The sequence below is a fragment of the Thamnophis sirtalis genome, unplaced genomic scaffold (genome assembly GCF_051295495.1).
Source record: "Thamnophis sirtalis isolate CommonGarterSnake01/CBP01778 unplaced genomic scaffold, rThaSir2_p1.2 scaffold_10, whole genome shotgun sequence".
NCBI lineage: Eukaryota > Metazoa > Chordata > Lepidosauria > Squamata > Natricidae > Thamnophis > Thamnophis sirtalis.
Genome location: NW_028261390.1, coordinates 69,805,576 through 69,828,619, shown reverse-complemented (window position 1 = coordinate 69,828,619; position 23,044 = coordinate 69,805,576). Strand labels below are relative to the sequence as shown.

At 47.8% G+C, this 23,044-nt stretch overlaps 1 protein-coding gene across 1 annotated transcript in view; it reads right to left on the bottom strand.

The window, feature by feature from the left end:
• The window catches only part of NSUN7 (NOP2/Sun RNA methyltransferase family member 7), a 28,358-nt gene extending 6,241 nt beyond the window's left edge, over nucleotides 1–22,117 (bottom strand). Inside the window, exons 1-9 of the mRNA XM_087724839.1 lie at nucleotides 21,980–22,117; nucleotides 16,293–16,659; nucleotides 10,856–10,914; nucleotides 9,953–10,083; nucleotides 7,563–7,715; nucleotides 6,374–6,557; nucleotides 4,531–4,741; nucleotides 3,486–3,629; nucleotides 180–281 (exon numbers count right to left, since the gene is read on the bottom strand). Of these exons, the coding sequence (XP_087580965.1) occupies nucleotides 180–281; nucleotides 3,486–3,629; nucleotides 4,531–4,741; nucleotides 6,374–6,557; nucleotides 7,563–7,715; nucleotides 9,953–10,083; nucleotides 10,856–10,914; nucleotides 16,293–16,605 (1,297 nt within the window). The 5' untranslated portion in view covers nucleotides 16,606–16,659; nucleotides 21,980–22,117. The remainder of the gene's footprint in view (nucleotides 1–179; nucleotides 282–3,485; nucleotides 3,630–4,530; nucleotides 4,742–6,373; nucleotides 6,558–7,562; nucleotides 7,716–9,952; nucleotides 10,084–10,855; nucleotides 10,915–16,292; nucleotides 16,660–21,979) is intronic.
• Between the last annotated feature and the right edge of the window lie 927 nt (nucleotides 22,118–23,044).

Genomic DNA, 23,044 nt, shown 5'->3' with positions numbered 1-23,044 from the left:
GCTTTCGAACTGCTAGGTTGGCAGAATCTGGGGCAAGTCACGGGAACTCACTCCGTTACGCAGCGTTAGGGATTCGAACCGCCAAACTGCCGACCTTTCTGAGCGACAAGGTCAGCGTCTTAACCACTGAGCCACCGCGTCCCTAGGATAGGATTGAGTTCATGACAAATAAAACTCACACTGCATTGCGTGGGTCAGCTCCTTCAGCTGCTGTTGAGCAAGGGTGCTTAGCTTGTCTTCGGCGACCGATCCTTGGGAGAGATCCCGAAGCAATTCTGCATCTAAAGAGGAAATGAAATAAAAGGACGACGGCAACGGCGGGAGGTGAGTGGTCAGAAAACGACAATTACCGCCTGCCTTCTTGTTTAAAATGAACGGCAGTGGCCAGTGACAAATGGAGTCTCACCTGGCGCTTCCCCAAATCAGGCACTGCGGTTGAAGACCAGATAAAGATTAACAGAGTTGGAAGGGACCTTGGAGGTCATCTAGATAGAGGATGAAAAAAGAAGACAGAGAAGGAGGAGAGAGGAGGAGGAGAGGGGGAAGAAAGAGAAGGAGAAGATAGAGAAGGACGAGGGAGGAGAAGGAAAAGATAAAAGAAGGATGAAGAAGGAGGAGGAGATAGATGAGGATGAGAGAGGAGAAGGAGAAGATAGAAAAGGATGAGGGAGAAGAAGAAGGCTGAGGGAGAAGAAAGAGAAGATAGAGAAGGAGGAAGAAGGAAGTGAGGATAGATGAGGATGAGGGAGGAGAAGATAAAAGAAGGATGAAGAAGGAGGAGGAGATAGATGAGGATGAGAGAGGAGAAGGAGAAGATAGAAAAGGATGAGGGAGAAGGAAGACTGGGGGAGAAGAAGGAGAAGATAGAGGAGGAAGAAGGAAGTGAGGATAGATGAGGATGAGGGAGGAGCAGAAGATAAAAGAAGGATGAAGAAGGAGGAGATAGATGAGGATGAGAGAGGAGAAGGAGAAGATAGAAAAGGATGAGGGAGAAGAAGAAGGCTGAGGGAGAAGAAAGAGAAGATAGAGAAGGAGGAAGAAGGAAGTGAGGATAGATGAGGATGAGGGAGGAGGAGAAGATAAAAGAAGGATGAAGAAGGAGGAGGAGATAGATGAGGATGAGAGAGGAGAAGGAGAAGATAGAAAAGGATGAGGGAGAAGGAAGACTGGGGGAGAAGAAGGAGAAGATAGAGGAGGAAGAAGGAAGTGAGGATAGATGAGGATGAGGGAGGAGCAGAAGATAAAAGAAGGATGAAGAAGGAGGAGATAGATGAGGATGAGAGAGGAGAAGGAGAAGATAGAAAAGGATGAGGGAGAAGAAGAAGGCTGAGGGAGAAGAAGGAGAAGATAGAGAAGGAGGAAGAAGGAAGTGAGGATAGATGAGGATGAGGGAGGAGGAGAAGATAAAAGAAGGATGAAGAAGGAGGTGGAGATAGATGAGGATGAGAGAGGAGAAGGAGAAGATAGAAAAGGATGAGGGAGAAGAAGAAGGCTGAGGGAGAAGAAAGAGAAGATAGAGAAGGAGGAAGAAGGAAGTGAGGATAGATGAGGATGAGGGAGGAGCAGAAGATAAAAGAAGGATGAAGAAGGAGGAGATAGATGAGGATGAGAGAGGAGAAGGAGAAGATAGAAAAGGATGAGGGAGAAGAAGAAGGCTGAGGGAGAAGAAAGAGAAGATAGAGAAGGAGGAAGAAGAAGTGAGGATAGATGAGGATGAGGGAGGAGGAGAAGATAAAAGAAGGATGAAGAAGGAGGAGGAGATAGATGAGGATGAGAGAGGAGAAGGAGAAGATAGAAAAGGATGAGGGAGAAGGAAGACTGGGGGAGAAGAAGGAGAAGATAGAGGAGGAAGAAGGAAGTGAGGATAGATGAGGATGAGGGAGGAGCAGAAGATAAAAGAAGGATGAAGAAGGAGAGATAGATGAGGATGAGAGAGGAGAAGGAGAAGATAGAAAAGGATGAGGGAGAAGAAGAAGGCTGAGGGAGAAGAAGGAGAAGATAGAGGAGGAGGAAGAAGGAAGTGAGGATAGATGAGGATGGAGGAGGAGGAGAAGATAAAAGAAGGATGAAGAAGGAGGTGAAGATAGATGAGGATGAGAGAGGAGAAGGAGAAGATAGAAAAGGATGAGGAGAAGATGAAGGCTGAGGGAGAAGAAAGAGAAGAGAGAGAAGGAGGAAGAAGGAAGTGAGGATAGATGAAGAGATGAGGGAGGAGCAGAAGAAAAAAGAAGGATGAAGAAGGAGGAGATAGATGAGGATGAGAGAGGAGAAGGAGAAGATAGAAAAGGATGAGGGAGAAGAAGGAATGCCTGAGGGAGAAGAAGGAGAAGATAGAGGAGGAAGAAGGAAGTGAGGATAGATGATGAGGAGGAGGTGAAGATAAAAGAAGGATGAAGAAGGAGGAGAAGATGAGGATGAAGAGGAGAAGGAGAAAGATAGAAAAGGATGGAGGGAGAAGAAGCCTGAGGGAGAAGAAGGAGAAGATAGAGGAGGAAGAAGGTAGGAGGAGAGATGAGGAGGGAGGAGGGAGAGATAAAAGAAGGATGAAGAAGGAGGTGAAGATAGATGAGGATGAGAGAGGAGAAGGAGAAGATAGAAAAGGATGAGGGAGAAGAAGAAGGCTGAGGGAGAAGAAGGAGAAGATAGAGAAGGCGGAAGAAAGAAGTGAGGATAGATGAGGATGAGGGAGGAGGAGAAGATAAAAGAAGGATGAAGAAGGAGGTGAAGATAGATGAGGATGAGAGAGGAGAAGGAGAAGATAGAAAAGGATGAGGGAGAAGAAGAAGGCTGATGGAGAAGAAAGAGAAGATAGAGAAGGAGGAAGAAGGAAGTGAGGATAGATGAGGATGAGGGAGGAGGAGAAGATAAAAGAAGGATGAAGAAGGAGGAGATAGATGAGGATGAGAGAGGAGAAGGAGAAGATAGAAAAGGATGAGGGAGAAGAAGAAGCCTGAGGGAGAAGAAGGAGAAGATAGAGGAGGAAGAAGGAAGTGAGGATAGATGATGAGGGAGGAGGAGAAGATAAAAGAAGGATGAAGAAGGAGGTGAAGATAGATGAGGATGAGAGAGGAGAAGGAGAAAGATAGAAAAGGATGAGGAGAAGAAGAAGACTGAGGGAGAAGAAGGAGAAGATAGAGGAAGAAGGAAGTGAGGATAGATGAGGATGAGGGAGGAGGAGAAGATAAAAGAAGGATGAAGGAGGTGAAGATAGATGAGGAGGAGAAGGAGAAGGATGAAGAAGGATAAGTAAGAGGAGAAAAAAGGAAGAGGTGAGGACAAGGAAGGAGAAGGAGAAAGAGAAGGAAGAGGAGGAAAAGGAGAAAATAGATGAGGACGAGGGAAGACGAGATGATGAGGAAGGAGAAGCTAGATGAGGGAGGAGGAGGAGAAGGAAGCCAAAGGGGATTTTAGTAATGACCAGAGATGCCCCAGAAAGGGAAGCACCCTTCCCGAGAACTAGGCGTCGGAAACCTTCGGAGAGTTACCTTCGTGCTCTTTTAAAATAAATTCGATCGGATTGCTGACCCCCAGGCCGGAACAGCGGGGCAGGAGCAAAATCACTTTCACTTTCTGCAGCTTGGGAAACGTGGGTTCGATGTCGGCAAAATCTTCATGAAGCAGCTCGATATCTGGGGAAGCGGGACGAGGAGGGGGGGAGGAGGAGGAGGAGGAGGAGGAGGAGGAGGAGGAGGAGGAGGAGGAGGAGGAGGAGGAAAAACAAAAGGAAGACAATGCAAGTTAGAACAGGACCGAACGGGGGCTGCAGCCAAGATGAAGCACCTTCGACACCGCGTCTCTGTTGCGGCCCGGAATGAGAGAAGCCCAAAAGCGAACCATCGCTTAAAAACTTTCACGTGGGTTAACGAACGCTTCCTGGAAGTATCGGTCGTCCTGGACCTATGACCGTTTGTTGAGTGACCGTTGAAAGTCACAACGGCAACAAAAAAAGGGACTCGTAACCCATTTTCTTCCACACAACTGTGGCGGCATCCCTACAGCCATAACCATTTAATGATCCCATAATCCCTTGCGGGATAGTGTATGGGCAACCGAACGGAGCTAGCGGAGTGTTTTAATGGCCCGATGCCTTTCCTGTTGCCAATGCGGAGTTCTATTCAGCAGATAAATTCTCATCACGCCGAGAGAGAGAAATATCTGTCTCTTCCTAAGCTCAAATTCACAACGTCCTGATGGTGAGGCGAGAGCTCCAACCTCTAGACCACCCTCTTGAAGCATCCGGTGTTTGGCAACTGAGGTTCATATTTATGACAGTCACCGTGTCCCCGGCGTTATGCGATTTCCCCTTTTGGGACCATTCGACAAGCGAAGTCAACATGGATGCCGGATTCGCTTAACAAATGTGTTCCTCTGTCAGCAGCTGCGGTGATTCACTTAACAATTGTGGCAAGGAAGGTGGGAGGTGACACTCGCATAATGTCTGTCTTGCTTAGTGCTGGAAATGTGGTCGTAAGCTGAGGACCCCCTGTCAGGCCTCTTAGACCAAAGTAACGCCACTTATCTGGTACTAACTTTTACACTCCATACGTGCGAAGAGATCCTTCAATTCCGCTTCTCGGGCCGCAGACTTCACTCCGCACACAAACACCCGGGCAGTGTCCTGATTGGTCAGCACCGACATGTGGGCCACAGTGAGCCAGGAACCCATTTGCGCAATTAAAATATCGTCGTCCATATTCAGCAGGGCTTTCACCGAATGTACCGCCAGGGTCCGGGAGTTATCCTAAGGAGGAGAGGGAAACAGTGGCATGCGTGCCTTTTTCTGGAACCGGATGACATCATAAGCGGGGTAACCTGAGTCAAAACAAAGGCTTTGACTGATAGCGGTAGCACTTGAGACTTATATACCTCTTCACGGTGCTTTTACAGCCCTCTCTAAGCGGTTTACGGAGTCAGCCTCTTGTCCCCCCAACAATCTGGGTCCTCATTTGAGCGACCTCGGAAGGATGGAAGGCTGAGTCAACCTTGAACTGGTCAGGATTGAACTGCTGGCAGTAGGCAGAATTATCTTGCAATGCTGCATTCTAACCATAGGGAGGGAGGGAGGAAGGGAGAGAGAGAGAGGGAGGCAGGAGGAAGGAGGGAGGCAGGAGGAAGGAGGGAGGCAGGAAGTGAGGGAAGAGGAAGGATGGAAGAATGGAAGGAAGAAAGAAGGACTAGCAATAAACTTACAGGGTATACCGCTTCACAGAGCTTGACAGCGCTCTCTAAGCGGCTTACAAAGTCAGCCTTTTGTCCTCATTTGACCGACCTTGTAAGGATGGAAGGTTGAATAAACACTGAACCAGTCAGGATCGAACTGCTGGCAGCGGGCAGAATTAGCCTGCAATGCTGCATTCCAATCACAGGGATGGAGGGAGGGAAGAAGAAGGAAAGGAGGAAGGAGGGAGGGAAGGGATGAAGGGAGAGAAGATGAAGGAAGGAAGAAGGAAGGACTAGCAATAACACTTAGACTTATATACCGCTTCACAGGGCTTTTACAGCCCTCTCTAAGCGGTTTACAGAGTCAGCCTCTCGCCCCCAAGAATCTGGGTCCTCGTTTCACCCACTTCAGAAGGCTGAGTCAACCTTCGAGCCAGTCAGGATCGAACTGCTGGCAGCGGGCAGAGTCTGCCTGCAATCCCGCATTCTAACCCCTGCGCTCTTTCCTTGACGGATGCACCCGTTTCACCTGGGGGGGGGGGGTCAGGGAGAAAACCTGCAACCGGTTCTTGCATTAGAGGTTCCCATTTGCAAGTAGCAATAGCAATAGCAGTTAGACTTATATACCGCTTCATAGGGCTTTCAGCCCTCTCTAAGCAGTTTACAGAGTCAGCATATTGCCCCCAACAACAATCCGGGTCCTCATTTTACCCACCTCGGAAGGATGGAAGGCTGAGTCAACCCTGAGCTGGTGAGATTTGAACCGCCAAACTGCAGAACTGCAGTCAGCTGAAGTAGCCTGCAGTGCTGCATTTAACCACTGCGCCACCTCGGCTCAAGTGAAGGCGTGTAGCGTGCGTGCGTGTTTGTGTGCATTCGATCTTGGCAACTTTAAGACTTGTGGACTTCAACTCAATCTTCAGCACAAAGTCTCAATGCTGCCAAGTTTGGACATCCCTGCTTCGACATATTTTTGGGAGGGGGGGGCAACGGACCGTCATCCTGGAAGGGTTCAAACACCTGCAGTGGAGCGCGCCAGAGGTGGGTGGCTCCCGGTTCGCCACGGTTCGGCTGAACCGGTTGCGACAGCGGCGAGAGGCTCCACCCACCCGCCCGGATGCTTCTCCACATGCGAACACGCGAGCGAGCACGAGCGAACCGGTAGTAAACCGGTGAGCATCCCACCCCTGGCGTGCCCCATCTTTTCACTTACTTGCAAGAGGAGCTTGTGCTCGGTGTAGAGTTCCAAGGTCAGCAAGTTTTCTTTAAGGGAAGACGGGAAAATGAGTCCATCCTCGCAGTGTTTGTCCTGGCAGTACGAACAACCGTCAAAATCGGAGATGGACTGTACTTTCGTGAAGCCTTCTTTCTTTAAGAAGCCGTGAACTTCTTCCAGGCTGTAACAATAAACCACAGGTGTTATTAACGGTGGTGGCTCGGTGGCTGTGCTCGTTGATCAGAATGCCTGGCAGTTCGGCGGTTCGAATCCCTAGCGCCGCGTAATGGAGTGAGCCCCGGTACTTGTCCCAGCTTCTGCCAACCTAGCAGTTCGAAAGGATGTAAAAAACGCAAGTGGAAAAATTGCATAAACAGAAGGAGAGAATCAAGATCACGTGAAGGGTTAATACCACTTTATAAGGCCTTGGTAAGGCCACACTTGGAATATTTGCATCCAATTTTGGTCGCCACGATGTAAAAAAGATGTGGAGACTCTAGAAAAAGTGCAGAGAAGAGCAACAAAGAGGATTAGGGGACTGGAGGCTAAAACATATGAAGAACGGTTGCAGGAACTGGGTATGTCTAGTTTAATGAAAAGAAGGACATGGGGAGACATGATAGCAGTCCTCCAATATCTCAGGGGTTGCCACAAAGAAGAGGGACTCAAAACTATTCTCCAAAGCACCTGAGGGTAGAACAAGAAGCAATGGGTGGGAACTAATCAAGGAGAGAAGCAACTTAGAACTGAGGAGAAATTTTCTGACAGTTAGAACAATTAACCAGTGGAACAACTTGCCTCCAGAAGTTGTGAATGCCCCAACACTGGAAGTCTTTAAGAAGATGTTGGATAGCCATTTGTCTAGAACTGTATAGGGTTTCCTGCCTAGATAGGGGGTTGGACTAGAAGATCTCCAAGGTCCCTTCCAACTCTGCTATTGTATTGCTTTGTGAGCTCTGTTTTCGCTGGCAGAGGCACCATGGGCCGGCCCTTCGATGTTTCCAGGACGGCCTCGCAGACCAGATCTAAGCACCCCATGGGCCAGATCCCCCCCCCAAGGCCTTGAGTTAGACACCCCTGGTTTAAAGAGCCACGGTTACCGAACGCTGAAAAACGTGCCCATTTGTAACGTGAGGGGAAATGGCGGTCAAAAGGAAAGAGAAACCGAGGAGGCCGTCGACCTCACCTGACTTTCAAGGTGTTCACCCAGGCGTAGAGCGGCAAGGTGGAAGCCCTCTGCTCTTGCCTCCGAATCGTTTCCGGCAGGATATGCTCGATGGTGAGAGCGTCGTGTTTGATCCGGCACCTCGCCAACGCAGCTGCCAGCTTGGTCTTAAAGCTAGAGATTTCCGAAAGGGAGAACATTGGAGCGTCAGGCGTCTCATCCTGAGGAGAACGGGAATCCCCGCCTTGCTAAACATATCAGCCATGGAGATTACGGCGAAGAATCCTTCTTTTCCTGGGAGAGGTGGGTGTTTTTCTTGAGACACAGTTGTGGTTTTTTTTAAAATAAAAAATGAAGGATAGTTGCCGAAAGCACAATTTGGAAGAGAATATTTGTGGCTCAGGGTTGAACTGTGGAGTCTTTGCTTCTCCCTGAGCTTGGTGGTTTTGTGGCAGAGGTTTCACAACCCAAGAGGAGGAGGAGGAGGAGGAGGAGGAGGAGGAGGAGGAGGAGGAGGAGGAGGAGGAGGAGGAGGAGGAGGAGGAGGAGGAGGAGGAGGAGGAGGAGGAGGAGGAGGAGGAGGAGGAGGAGGAAGAGGAGGAGGAGGAGGAAGAGGAGGAGGAGGACTGTAGGATCCTTGCTGCTTCCTGAGTGTTGTCATTTTCTTAAAGATGTTTCATGACCCTATTAGGGAACATCATCAGTGCTAGAAGGAAGGAAGGAAGGAAGGAAGGAAGGAAGGAAGGAAGGAAGGAAGGAAGGAAGGAAGGAAGGAAGGAAGGAAGGAAGGAAGGGGAGGAGGACAACTGTAGGATCCTTGCTGCTTCCTGAGCGTTGTCATTTTCTTAAAGATGTTTCATGACCCTACTAGGGAACATCATCAGTGCTAGAAGGAAGGAAGGAAGGAAGGAAGGAAGGAAGGAAGGAAGGAAGGAAGGAAGGAAGGAAGAGGAGGAGGAGGAGGAGGAGGAGGAGGACTATAGGATCCTTGCTGCTTCCTGAGCGTTGTCGTTTTCTTAAAGATGTTTCATGACCCTACTAGGGAACATCATCAGTGCTAGAAGGAAGGAAGGAAGGAAGGAAGGAAGGAAGGAAGGAAGGAAGGAAGGAAGGAAGGAAGGAAGAGGAGGAGGAGGAGGAGGAGGACTATAGGATCCTTGCTGCTTCCTGAGCGTTGTCGTTTTCTTAAAGATGTTTCATGACCCTACTAGGGAACATCATCAGTGCTAGAAGGAAGGAAGGAAGGAAGGAAGGAAGAGGAGGAGGATGAGGATGACGATGACTGTAGGATCCTTGCTGCTTCCTGAGCGTTGTCGTTTTCTTAAAGATGTTTCATGACCCTACTAGGGAACATAATCAGTGCCAGAAGGGAGGAAGAGGAGGACTGAAGGGCCCTTGGAGTTTCATTGTTTTCTGTAGATGTTTCATGACCCTACTAGGGAACATCATTGGTGCCAGAAGGGAGTGGGTTTTATGGAATGGAGGAAAAAGGGAAAGGAAGGAAGGGGAGGGGGGAGGACCACTGTGGGGTCCTTGGTGCTCCCTGAGTTTTGTTGTTTTCTGGCAGAAGTTTCATGACCCAACTAAGGAACATCATCAGTACTAGAAGATGGGAGAAGGAGGAGGGGAAGGGGAACAAGGAAAAGGAGGAAGGAATAGGAAGGAGGAGGAGGAGGTAGAAGAAGAAAAAAGAAGAGGAGGAGGAGGAGGAGGAGGAGGAGGAGGAGAAGAAGAAGAAGAAGAAGAAGAAGAAGAAGAAGAAGAAGAAGAAGAAGAAGAAGAAGAAGAAGAAGAAAGTCCTTTATGCTCTCTGAGCTTAATTGTTTTCTCACAGATATTCATGATCCAACTAGGGAGCATCACCAGTACTAGGAGGAGGGGGGGGGGGAGGGAACAAGGATGAAGGAGGGAGGGAGGGAGGAAGAAGAAGGAGGAGGAGAAGGAGGAGAAGGGGGAGAAGGGGGAGAAGGGGAGGGGGAGGAGAGGGAGGAGGAGGAGGAGGAGGTGGTAGTGGTGGTGTGGAAAGGGAACAAGGATGAAGGAGGGAGGGAGGAAGAAGGAGGAGGATGGGGAGGAGAAGGAGGAGAAGGAGGAGAAGGAGAAGGGGAGGGGGAGGAGAGGGAGAAGGAGGAGAAGAAGAAGGAGGAGGAGGAGGAGAAGGAGGAGGAGGAGGAGAAGGGGAGGGGGAGGAGGAGGAGGAGGAAGAGGAGAAGAAGAAGAAGAAGAAACAACAAAAACAACAACGAGCTCTCAGAGAGCAAACCACCCCCTAGCTGGACAACAGACCCAGAGCAAACCTTTATAATTAAATAATAATAGGATTCCAGGCATCTCTTTTCCTCCCCCCCCCCCACCGCAATGGAAAACAGAATCAGACCTTGAGCCCGGGGCCTTCCGGGAAGCCTGCCTACCTGCAGAGATAACGCTCCACTTCTTGAACTTCCGCTACAGTTTCTTCGTCCTCGGGAATCGAGCGAGGTTCAAACTTCCGGTCCTGGAGGTCGTAGAGCATCACCACGACTAAGCTGGTCAGGTCATCTGACTGCAAGAGGACCAGTTGGACATCAGGGCCGAGAAACACCAATGTCGACAGTCCTCGACTTACGACCGTTCGCTTAAGTGACCGCTTGAGGTTACAACGGCCACTGGAAAAAGTGACCCACGACCATTTTTCACCCCTACGACCGTTTCTGCAATCCCCGCAGTCTCGTGATCAAAATTCAGACACTTGGCAACTGACTTGCCCGTTGGCGACGAGCAACGTCAACGGGGAAGTCAGATCCACTTAACAGCGGGGTTACCAACTGAACCACTGCAGTGGTTCACTTAGCAATGGTGGCAAGAGAGGTCGTAGAATGGGACAACCTCCCCCTTAACGACGGTCTGGTTCAGCAAGGGAAATTTTGGGGCTCAATTGGGCCTTTGGCCTCCCCTACACCAACTTCTATTGCTTAGAGTGGAACTTCTAAGCAATATATGGCCATCATATTTATTTATTTTTTAACATGAAACCCACAGTTAGTTTAGTTTTGTTTAATTTTATTTATAGGCCGCACAATCCCGGAGGACTCCGGGCGGGAGGGGAAGGAAAAGGGCGGGATTCAATAAGAGCGGGAAAATATGTACATTTTGCCGCCCGTATCGCCACCAAATAAGTCCTAATAAAGGCTCTTAATAGTGTTCGGTCAGATTCGGAGTTACTGGCCCTCCAGCATCGCTCCAAAGTCAAGCCTCAGCGGTGTCTCCGATAAGATTTGCGTGAACGATGCTACAATGGAAATAAGATTCATATTTGAAAAACGGTGTCGACTCACTATTGATTGCAAGGGGTACACGCCGCTGTCTATCAACATGTATTCCAAAACTTCTTGATCTATAGGGGGGGGGCAAAAAAGAAAGAAGATAAGGAAAGGCATTGCAAGCGATCACAAGGCGGCCTTCAAAGGCTCCAGATACAGTTCAAGATGTTTAACAACCTGAAAATAGATATACAGATACCGATTAATAGAGTTGGAAGGGAGACCTGGTAGGTCATCTAGTCCAGTGTTTTTCAACCTTGGCAACTTGAAGATGTCTGGACTTCAACTCCCAGAATTCCCCAGCCAGCGAATGCTGGCTGGGGAATTCTGGGAGTTGAAGTCCAGACATCTTCAAGTTGCCAAGGTTGAAAAACACTGATCTAGTCCAACCCCCGCCCAAGCAGGAGACCGTACCCCATTTCTGACAGAGGGCAGTCCAGTGTCTTCTTGAAAGCTTCCAAGGATGAAGCTCCCAACAACTTCTGAAGGCAACTCCTGTTCCATGGGTTGATTGTCCTCACTGTCAGAAAGTTCCTTCTTATTTCTAGGTTGAATCTCTCCTTGGTCAGTTTCCATCCATTCTTCCTTGTCTGGCCTTCAGGGGCTTTGGAAAATAGCTTGACCCCCTCCTCTCTGTGGCAGCCCCTCAAATATTGGAAGATTGCTCTCCTGTCTCCCCTGGTCCTTCTCTTCACTAGACTAGCCAGGCCCAGTTCCGGCAACCGTTCATCGTATATTTTAACCTCCAGTCCCCTAATCACCCTGGTTGCTCTTCTCTGCACTCTTTCTAGAGTCTCCACATCTTTTTTATAGCGTGGCGACCAAAGCTGGATGCAGTATTATAAGCACCAAGGAGGGAATCAGACTTCCTTAAGCTCCATTTTTGGATTCAGTCTTTAGAGATATGTTAGAATAAGTGGTGAAATTCAATTTTTTTTGTAGAAGGATACTGAAAAATCTCCATTCCCTCCCCACTCCAGGGAAGGATGCTGCAAAATCTCCATTCCCATCCCACTCCAAGGGAAGGATACTGCAAAATCCCCATTCCCTCCCCACTCCAGGGGAAGGATGCTGCAAAATCCCCATTCCCTCCCCACTCCAGGGGAAGGATACTGCAAAATCCCCATTCCCTCCTCACTCCAGGGGAAGGATGCTGCAAAATCCCCATTCCCTCCCCACTCCAGGGAAGGATGCTGCAAAATCTCCATTCCCTCCCCACTCCAGGGAAGGATGCTGCAAAATCTCCATTCCCTCCCCACTCCAAGGGAAGGATACTGCAAAATCCCCATTCCCTCCCCACTCCAGGGGAAGGATGCTGCAAAATCCCCATTCCCTCCCCACTCCAGGGGAAGGATACTGCAAAATCCCCATTCCCTCCTCACTCCAGGGGAAGGATACTGCAAAATCCCCATTCCCTCCCCACTCCAGGGGAAGGATACTGCAAAATCCCCATTCCCTCCCCACTCCAGGGGAAGGATGCTGCAAAATCCCCATTCCCTCCTCACTCCAGGGGAAGGATACTGCAAAATCTCCATTCCCTCCCCACTCCAAGGGAAGGATACTGCAAAATTCCCTCCCCACTCCAGCAGAAGGATGCTGCAAAATCTCCATTCCCTCCTCACTCCAGGGGAAGGATTCTGCAAAATCCCCATTCCTGAGGTGGTATTTGCTGGTTCTCCGAACTACTCAAAATTTCCGCTTCCGGTTCTCCAGAACCTTTCAGAACCTGCTGGATTTCACCCCTGGTTAGAATCCTTGTCCTTTGGTCCCCTTAATGGAATTGTTATATTCAATCTTGCCCATGGAGGTGACCGATGATTGCGAGAAAACAACAGATCCTCCTGGGGAAAACCATTTTCAGCCGTTTCCATGGCCTCAGACTGGGTCCCTGTCTTTTTGGCACACCGATTCAGACATAGCCGCCTCTGTTTTGCGAGTTGCCCGGGGTAACTCTCCCTTGCCAGCCCACTTTCACTAATGATTGACCTTTCAGGATAAAAAGACTGACTTTGGGAGGGGAGGATGGGAAAACATTAAAGTAAAGCTTTAAAATGGGAGATTCTGTGTGCTGGGAGATCCGACGGCGTTATGTTTGCATGGATTGAGTCCAATTTCACCCCCCCTTTTTTCCAGTTTAGTTTAGTTTACTTTATTGTCGTTGCACCTCGTACAACGAAATTAAATGCCGTCTTCAGCGTACATTAGAACTATAAAAATAAATGGATTGACTATATACAAAACAAATACGGGACTAAGAAATTACAGATAGCCTATGCATATTCCTATCAGATTAGGAATAATCTAAACTGCTCAAAGTTAGTGCAACAGGAAGAAGCTGAGTTCAATGCAGAGATGTTATTAACTTCTTTTTTTTATTTCCTTTGTCTTAATATATTTTAGACTGTGTTTGTTAAAAATCTATACCGTGTACGGGCTCTGGGAAGTCGGGGGGGGAAGGGGGGGTGTTAGGGGGGAGGGGGGATATATAGTATGTGTTAGATTTCAAAGTAACGCGACTGCACTTGTATACTGTTGCTCTTTAATTCCACTGTAAAAATAGGACAAGCTGAATATATTAATAGATAGTAGAAATACACTGAAGGGAGGAGTAGAGGGATAGAAGAAAGAGGGGTAGAGAGGGTGGGAGAGAGGATGGGAGGGAGGGTGAGAAGGAAGGGAGGGAGTGTACCAGTGGTGGGTTTCAAAAATTGTTTGAACCTACTCTGTGGGTGTGGCCTCCTTTGTGGGAGTGGCTTGCCACCCATGTGACCGGATGGGAGTGGCTTGCCGCCCATGTGACCGGATATGAAGATGCCAACGACACTTGTCAGAACCACCTTAAATTACCTCACACACAGCACTGGCCTGCATAAGAATAGGATGTAAACTTGTTTTTTAAAAGGCATCTTTGGTTTGCGTTAAAACAACTTCAACACACGCAATGTTCTGATTGCACCACAAACGCAGTAGTCCTCCTTGCCTTTCACAGAGGCACTGAGTTTTATAAATAGGAGCATGATAGTGTAGAATAATCATATCCAAGGACCAGTGGTGGGTCTCAAAAAATTTTGGAAGCTCTTCTGTAGGTGTGGCCTGTTTTCCGGGTCCACTGGTGGAACCTCTTCTAACCGGTTCGGTAGAATTGACGAACCGGTTCTGCCGAATAGGTGCGAACTGGTAGGAACCCACCTCTGGAGTGTACCGGGAGAGAGGAGTGGTAGAGGGGGAGGGGAAGTAGGGTAGAGGGGGATGATGGAGGGAAGACGGAAAGTTGGAGGGGGGGCGAAAGAAAGGGTGTATGGAGGGTCGAAGAGGTACATTGGGTTTCTATTTTGGGGGGTATTGTTGACAAGAGGAATGGCTGTGTTTATTGTTTAATGTTATATGGCCCCGGTTATGCACAGTATATATGTGACTGTACGAAAATGAAAATGGAAAATAAAAACACATTTACACAGAACTATAAAAATAAAAACACAAACACACCTCCTTCACGGGCTATATAATTGCAACTGAAAACCCGAGATTGCCTTAATATTTCGTGATGACGAAACTATGGCGCGAGGGGCCACGGGTGGCAGGCAGACCCATATCGGTAGGCACGTGAGCTCACCTCTGGCGCTCATCGGTGCGCCAGCCAGCTGATTTCAGGCAGGAAACAGGATGTTTTCGGCTCCCAGCGGGCCTCCAGAGTTTTGGCCCTCCCCGGGCTCCTAGAAAAGCCCTGGAGACTGGGGAGAGTGGAAAACGGACCTTCTGGTCCAACCGAAAAACGGGCCATTTCCTGTTTCCGGAGAGGTGGGGAAGGCCATTTTGGCTCTCCCCAGGCACCTAGAAAGGCTCTGGAGACTGGGGAAAGTGAAAAACGGACCTTCTGATCCAACCGGAAGTCAGAAAACGGACAATTTCCAGTTTCCGGAGGGATGGGGAAGGCCATTTTGGCTCTCCCCAGGTGCCTAGAAAGGCTCTGGAGACTGGGGAAAGTGAAAAACGAACCTTCTGATCCAACCGGAAGTCAGAAAACGGGCCATTTCCAGTTTCCGGAGAGGTGGAGAAGGCCATTTTGGCTTTCCCCAGGCACCTAGAAAGGCTCTGGAGACTGGGGAGAGTGAAAAACGAACCTTCTGATCCAACCGGAAGTCAGAAAATGGACAATTTCCAGTTTCCGGAGGGATGGGGAAGGCCATTTTGGCTCTCCCCAGGTGCCTAGAAAGGCTCCGGAGACTGGGGAGAGTGAAAAATGGTCCTTCCGGTTAGACCGGAAGTAGGCAAATGGGCTGTTTCCAGCCTCCGGAGGGCCTCCAGGGGGAGGGAGGCGTTTTTTCGCCCTCCTCAGGCTCCTAGAAAGGCTCTGGAGCCTGGGGAGGGCAAAAAACGGGTCCACCAAGCCATCGTGTGTCAAAAACAGGGGGAATGCATGAGGGGGGGTGTTGCATATGCCCGCACATGTATGCACAGAGGGAGGACACATAGAATTATGGGTGGGGTCATGCACGCATGCACACGACACACACACCGTGCTCCCCCTGCTTTTGGCACGCGATGGCAAAAAGGTTAATCACCACTGCACTATACCATAGAATTCAATATAGTTTCTGCCCTGGGATAGAAGCTGTTTTTCAGCCTATCTGTCCTTGTTTTTATTGTCCTGTACCAGCTGCCAGATGGTAATAGTTCAAAAAAAAAAAAGGAGATAAGATGGATCTTTAAGAATGTTTTGAACTTTCTTAAGTTAGGAAGAGAGAATTAGAGAGAGTTGGGGGTTTGTAGCCAAAGCAAAATACTTTCCCCTGGGAACCAAGGACACCTCCACAGGTGGCTGAAGAGAGGAGGAGGAGTGATGTTACCAAGCAACTGGACAGCACCCTGTCCAGATAGAGCCGAGGTGGCGCAGTGGTTAAATGCAGCACTGCAGGCTACTTCAGTTGATTGCAGTTCTGCAGTTCGGCGGTTCAAATCTCACCGGCTCAGGGTTGACTCAGCCTTCCATCCTTCCGAGGTGGGTAAAATGAGGACCCGGATTGTTGGGGGCAATATGCTGACTCTCTGTAAACCACTTAGAGAGGCCTGAAAGGCCTATGAAGCGGTATATAAGTCTACTGCTATTGCTATTGCTATTGTTGGGGGCAATATGCTGACTCTGTAAACCGCTTAGAGAGGGCTGAAAGCCCTATGAAACGGTATATAAGTCTAACTGCTAACTGCTATACACCTCGTTTACACCTACGAACAACAGTGTGACTGTTCATCTGGGAAAAGGGAAAAACATTTACGTTTAATTAGGTGAAAACCGCGGGAATTTTTAGAGTCGGTTTTCATCAGCCTGTGCCAACGTGATATGGCCAATAAAACTTTGAGGAATCTACCTGCCTCGGAGTTCTGATTGTTATGGGTGTATTACGTGGCATTCTGAGCGGTGACTCCGAGGCCCGTAAAGGCGTTTTCTACTTACATTTTAGAACGTTGAACGCCAGTTCGTAGGACAAACGCTGAAATTCTTCGTCTTTCAAATCCGGAAGGGATGGCAACGGCCCGGTTCCGTATTTCACCAGGATTTTATCGTGTGGTTTTTCATTACGGACGCTTTGGAAAATCTGGGCGGCACTGAGGTACAGGGGGTCTTGATACCCGCTCTTCACAACCACCTCTGTCGAACTGATGTCAGAAGGCAGAGTTTCACTGGAAAATATGGTTTCGTGCAGGCTAGAAAGCTCGTTTGCAGTCGTGTGGTCCGCGGACCCTAAGCTGCTCCTTAGAATCGGCATGGTTGTATGGATGGGTTTTCGGCGGTGGCAGTAAATCAGAATCTTAAAAACGCCCTGTGGAAATAGAAAGGCCCCAAATGGGCATTACAAGAAACACAGGTAGGTAGGTAGGTAGGTAGGTAGGTAGGTAGGTAGGTAGGTAGGTAGGTAGATAGATAGATAGATAGATAGATAGATAGATAGATAGATAGATAGATAGATAGATAGATAGATAGATAGATAGATAGATAGATCTATTTTATAAAAATGGGACACAATATCTAAATATTTTTAACGTTCTCAACCAAAGCACGAAATGAAAAGGAGATTCACTGCACCTCCCATCTATTACCTCTCCGGACACCAAACGGCATTAAAGATGGGATATTTTTTCCCCTCCTCTAATATTAAGATCTCAACTTGTGGACTTCAATTCCCAGAATTCCCCAGCCAGCCAGCATGGCTGGCCGGGAAATTCTGGGAGTTGAAGTCCACAGGTCTTAAAGGCTGCCAAGGATGGACTCCTCCGCTCTATAGGATTTCTCTCCAAAATGCAGAAAAAGCAATTTGCAAAGTCAAAGCATCCTCTGCTTACTTTTAGGATGTTAGGCTTGGAGAGGCTAACAACAACAACAACAACAACAATACGTATTGTGCCAGAAGTTTGGATTTGAGTACAGCAAAAACCACTGGGAACATCAGGTTGAGAAGGTTTTAGAGAATGAGAAAGTCAAGATCTTGTGGGACTTCAGAATCCAGACTGACAGGCACTTGGCCCACAACACACCGGACATAACAATAGTTGAAAAGAAAAAAGTATGGTTCATTGACATTGCAATACCTGGTGATGCGCGGATTGAAGATAAGCAGCAAGAAAAAAAAATCACAAAGTACCGGGACTTGCAAATTGAAGTTGAGCGACTGTGGAAAAAGAAATTGTGTGTTGTCCCGATTGTAATTGGAGCCCTTGGAGCAATACCCAAAGGGCTCCCTCGCTATTTGGAAATTCTAAATTTATCAGACTTGAACATTCTGATTCTCCAAAAAAACCGCCCTACTTGGAACAGCTTATATCCTCCGACGTTACCTTAACAGTTCCTAGGTCCTTGGTTAGGACTCGAGCTGTTGAGCTACCAACCAGCCCCAAAGGCTGTGAATCTCACCAAAGATTAACAACAACAACAACAACAACAACAACAACATCATCATCATCATCATCATCATCATCATCATCATCATCATCATCAGTGAATGCAGCAAAATTGCACAAACTGATTACAAAGATAGACATGACCAAGTTGCTGAATCCACTGGTCATTATGTCAAAAATATGATTGACCTGTATCCAGAAAGTCATGGGAACATAAAGTGGAAAAAGTTATCGAAAATGAAAAGGTGAAGATGTTGTGGGACTTTTGAATGCAAAACAGATCGTCATTTGGAGCACAACACGCCAGATATCACAATTGTAGAGGGCCGAAGTGTACAGTTTATTGATATCGCTGTTCCTGGAGATGCCAGAGCCGAAGAAAAAGAACTAGAAAAAATGAGGAAATACCGCAACCCGGCCATCGAAACTACACAGCTATGGATGAAGCATGTAACCGTGATACCCATTGTCGTCGGGGCACTTGGCACCATGTCCAAGAATTTTAAAAGATACAACCACAAATTGCAGCTTCCTGCAATAAACACCAGCAGAACTGCAAAAAAACTGCGCTACTCGGAACATCAGCTTCCCCCTACGAGCCTTCCAGGCAGAAAACCATTTTTGTGTTGCGTTTGTGCTGATAAATAAATAAAGGGAGACTAGTATAGATCTAGTATAGCATAGAAAAAAGGGAAGCAGTATGCTCCCTCCCATATTTGGGCATACCAGCTGCTTTGACTTAACACTCAATCATTTCCTTGGCACAGCTGATAAGGGAGGAGAGCTTGTGGCTTAGAGGCTAATACAACTGCCTAACATGTAAAAACAGCCCAGGTTCAAATCCCAGCAAGGGTATGGCTAGCTGATGAGAACTAAATAGATTGAAATAGAGATCTCTACTAGTCTCCCTTTATTTATCAGCATGCATGGATGTGTGTGTGTGTGTTTATTATATTTTAAGAAGGTCCTTGGTTGATACCTAGGACGCTGGCAGCAACCCATATCAACCGTTAGCACCAGTCAATGGTATTTGTGATGTATTTTTGGGAAGGAAGGAGGGAAGGAAGGAGAGAAGGAGAGAAGAAAGGAGGGAAGGAAGGAGGGAATGTAGGAGAGAAGGAAGGGGGGAAGGGAGGAAAGGAAGGAGAGAAGGAGAAAAGAAAGGAGGGAAGGAAGGAGGGAAGGAGAGAAGGAGGGAAGGGGAAGGAGAGAAGGAGGGAAGGGGAAGGAGAGAAGGAGAGAAGAAACGAGGGAAGGAAAGAGGGAGGAAGGGAAGAAGAAGTAGGACCGTTGTAAGATAAGATGGATCTATGGGATGTTAAAAAAGCAATTTTCAAGTATATTGTCAACTGTAGGGAAAAATTGTTATAAATACATATTATTAATAACAGTTATGAGATCATATAATTGTGAATGTATATATGAAATTGATAAAATTAATTTTAAAAAAAATGGTATTTGTGATGTATTTTTGAATGTTCAGACGACAGAGTTTGATGTTTAATGAATAAAGTATAATAATAATAATAATGTAATTCTTCCAAAAATTTAACTAAGAAACAGCAAAGCTTTGAGACAAGGGAAATGCCCCCTTATATTCCATTCTTATTCCATTCTCCCACCTGCAGGGGTATTTTTGGATTTGTTGGGGTAGGGTGGTGAAAATCAGCCAAATCCCACCAATCGAGAATTTTCTTTGGAATATCACCGAAGGGCATCTCAGGAGGAAGTTATCCCTTATTATTATTAGGGGTTATGATTTGTGTTGTGTATTTTTTATTACTGCATTCCTTTTTACTGATTTACCCATCGATCAATGATTAAAGCGTTACAGTGCTATAGTAGCCAGGTGGACTGTCCACACCAGGTATATACCGCTCTCTAAGGACATACATTGGGAAGTAAAGCTGCACCAGTTGAACATCCGACCATCCGCATCAGCCAATGTTTGCTGCGAAGGAGGATGGCGGAAAACACAATAACACACGCAGACACCGAAAAAGCAGCAGTTTTGAACTTGGCAGACTCAGATTTGGGGATTTGCCCCCAGCTGGTAGCCTTTCTCTGGATGAGGGTTGGACTAGAAGACCTCGGGGGTTCCTTCCTGCTCTATGACGGTCGTAGACCAAGCCAAGTCAAAAACGCTATTTTTTTTAAACCTGGCCCTCTGACAAATTAACAATGAAGACAGAGACATGAACAACATTATAGATTATGCAAAAGAGGCCACCAACCAGCCCAACAGAGAACAAAAAGACTCCAGCACCAATAATCCACAACCAGATCAATATAGATCAGCCGCCAAGGTTAACATCAGATCAACTATCAAGTCAACCAGACCCCAATCAAGAAGCTGTCAAAGAAGCCACAACCCAATGAATCTCTACGACTACCAACAGGACAGGCCACTAGAATATACATTGAGAGCAAATCCCACTCCTGACCAATACTGATGCTGTTACCTAGTTTGGTAATGAGACGTCTGCAGGAAAATGCCTATAGAGATTCCCAGTCGTCCATCCCGGTCATGGTTGTCCTAAAGGTGTTTTTTTTCCCCCAAGAGGGAGTCAAACTATTCTCCAAAGCCCCGGAGGATAGGACCAGAAGCAATGGGTGGAAACTAATCAAGGAGAGAAGCAACTTAGAACGGAGGAGGAATTTCCTGACAGTTAGAACAATTAATCAGTGGAACGACTTGCCTCCAGAAGTTGTGAATGCTCCAACACTGGAAGTTTTTAAGAAGATGTTGGACAACCATTTGTCTGAAGTGGTGTAAGGTTTCCTGCCGAAGCAGGGGGTTGGACTAGAAGACCTCCAAGGTCCCTTCCAACTCTGTTATTCTATTATCTTTCTGTTTGGCACTATTGATTCTCCTAGGGGAGGCGCTCAAAGGAGTTGACACTAAAATATCCAGTGACTGGAATGTGTTATAAAACTTTACATTCCTTTCAGGTGCATTACTAAAGTTATATGCACCTTGTAGGAATTAAAAAAAAACTTTTAAAAACCCTTATTGCTTGTTCTGTTCTATTCTCTATTCTCTTCTGCTCTCCTCTAATTCTCTCTTCTCTTCCTCTACTCCATTTCTCTCTTCTCTTCGTTTTTCCTCTCCTCTTCTCCTCCAATTCTCTCCTCTCCTCTAATTCTCTCTTCTCTTCCTCTACTCCATTTCTCTCTTCTCTTTGTTTTTCCTCTCCTCTTCTCCTCTCCTCCAATTCTCTCCTCTCCTCTAATTCTCTCTTCTCTTCCTCTACCTCATTTCTCTCTTCTCTTCGTTTTTCCTCTCCTCTTCTCCTCCAATTCTCTCCTCTCCTCTAATTCTCTCTTCTCTTCCTCTACTCCATTTCTCTCTTCTCTTCGTTTTTCCTCTCTTCTCCTCTCCTCCAATTCTCTCCTCTCCTCTAATTCTCTCTTCTCTTCCTCTACCTCATTTCTCTCTTCTCTTCGTTTTTCTTCTCCTCTTCTCCTCTCCTCCAATTCTCTCCTCTCCTCTAATTCTCTCTTCTCTTCCTCTACTCCATTTCTCTCTTCTCTTCGTTTTTCCTCTCCTCTTCTCCCCTCCTCCAATTCTCTCCTCTCCTCTAATTCTCTCTTCTCTTCCTCTACTTCATTTCTCTCTTCTCTTAGTTTTTCCTCTCCTCTTCTCCTCTCCTCCAATTCTCTCCTCTCCTCTAATTCTCTCTTCTCTTCCTCTACTTCATTTCTCTCTTCTCTTCCTTTTTCCTCTCCTCTTCTCCTCTCCTCGAATTCTCTCCTCTCCTCTAATTCTCTCTTCTCTTCCTCTACTTCATTTCTCTCTTATCTTCGTTTTTCCTCTCCTCTTCTCCTCTCCTCCAATTCTCTCCTCTCCTCTAATTATCCTATCCTATCCTATCCTATCCTATCCTATCCTATCCTATCCTAAGCTTCTTGGGATGAGAAGCGAAAGGGCTTCAAAAAAAACCCGAAAAAACGAAGAAAGTCCAGTCGTCTCTTGGGGAAGCACCTTGCGGGGTCTGCGAGAGAACAAACAAACCCAGCGACCCCCAGGGAACCCCCCCCCTTATTCTGTTAAGGACGGGGTTGAGACAGCAGCAGATCTGCAGGCAGAAGTTCCCAAGGCTGCACCTGTTGAACTGCCAGCCTGGCTGGTTTCGTTGGAGCCAAGAAAAGCCCCTCACCTGCCCAGCCCGGCGGGTCTCACCTGCCAGCCAACCCCAAGGATGCTGGAAGCAGCCCCTCACCTGCCCAGCCCTGCGGACTCACCTGGCGCCTCCTGCCCACCAAGCCGAGCCCTCCAGCCGGGCTGGGGATGTGGGGGGGACCCTCTGTTAAAGACGGCGGGACCCCCGCAGACCCTCCGGCGCCGATCGCTCCCAGGCGCCTCTGGACCCCCCAATCTTCAGCGCGCCGGTCCTGTCCCCCTCCACGAGGGGAGGGGCGGGGGCGTCGCCTGGCCCGGCCCACGCGCCACACCCACCGCCCGGAGAGGGGGGGGTCGAGGAAGAGGAGGAGGCGCCCCCCCCCTCCAGCCCCACCGGTCGTTGCATTCAAATCAGGACTCGGCCATTCCGGAGAAAAGAGGGGGGGTCTCCAGTGGAGGTTGGGAAAAAACCCCTACCCCTTTAGGGATGGGGGGGGGGCTTTGGGAGTCTTGGCAGCCACCCTTCTCGCCCCACTCCAGGGAAACCGCCGGCTTCGTCGTCCCCTTCAGACCGGTTTTTCTAACCTTGCCCCCCCCCGCCACACCTGGCGCTTTGGTACAGTCCGCGGGCTGCCTCGGATTAGCTGAGCGGCTCTCTGTTTGCAGGTAACTCCGTTGCTGGGCTCGGCCGCTTGGCTGGATGCGCTGAGCTGAGATTTCTTACGGGGCTGTGGCAGTGGCACGCCTTTACTACTACTACTACTACTACTACTACTACTACTACTACTACTACTACTACTACTATACTACCACTACTACTACTATCACTATCACCATCATCATCACCACCATCATTATTATTATCATCATTATCATTATTATTATCATTATCATCATCATCATTACCATTATAACTGTTTCATGTTTGATGAATAAAATTATTATTATTATTATTATTGAGTGCTTAATCTTTGGTGAGATTCACAGCTGGTTGGTAGCTCAACAGCTCGAGTCCTAACCAAGGACCTGGGAACTGTTAAGGTAACGTCGGAGGATATAAGCTGTTCCAAGTAGGGCAGTTTTTTGTAGAGTCAGAATGTTCAAGTCTGATAAATTCAGAATTTCCAAATAGTGAGGTAGCCCTTTAGGTATTGCTCCAAGGGCTCCGATTACAATCTGGACAACAC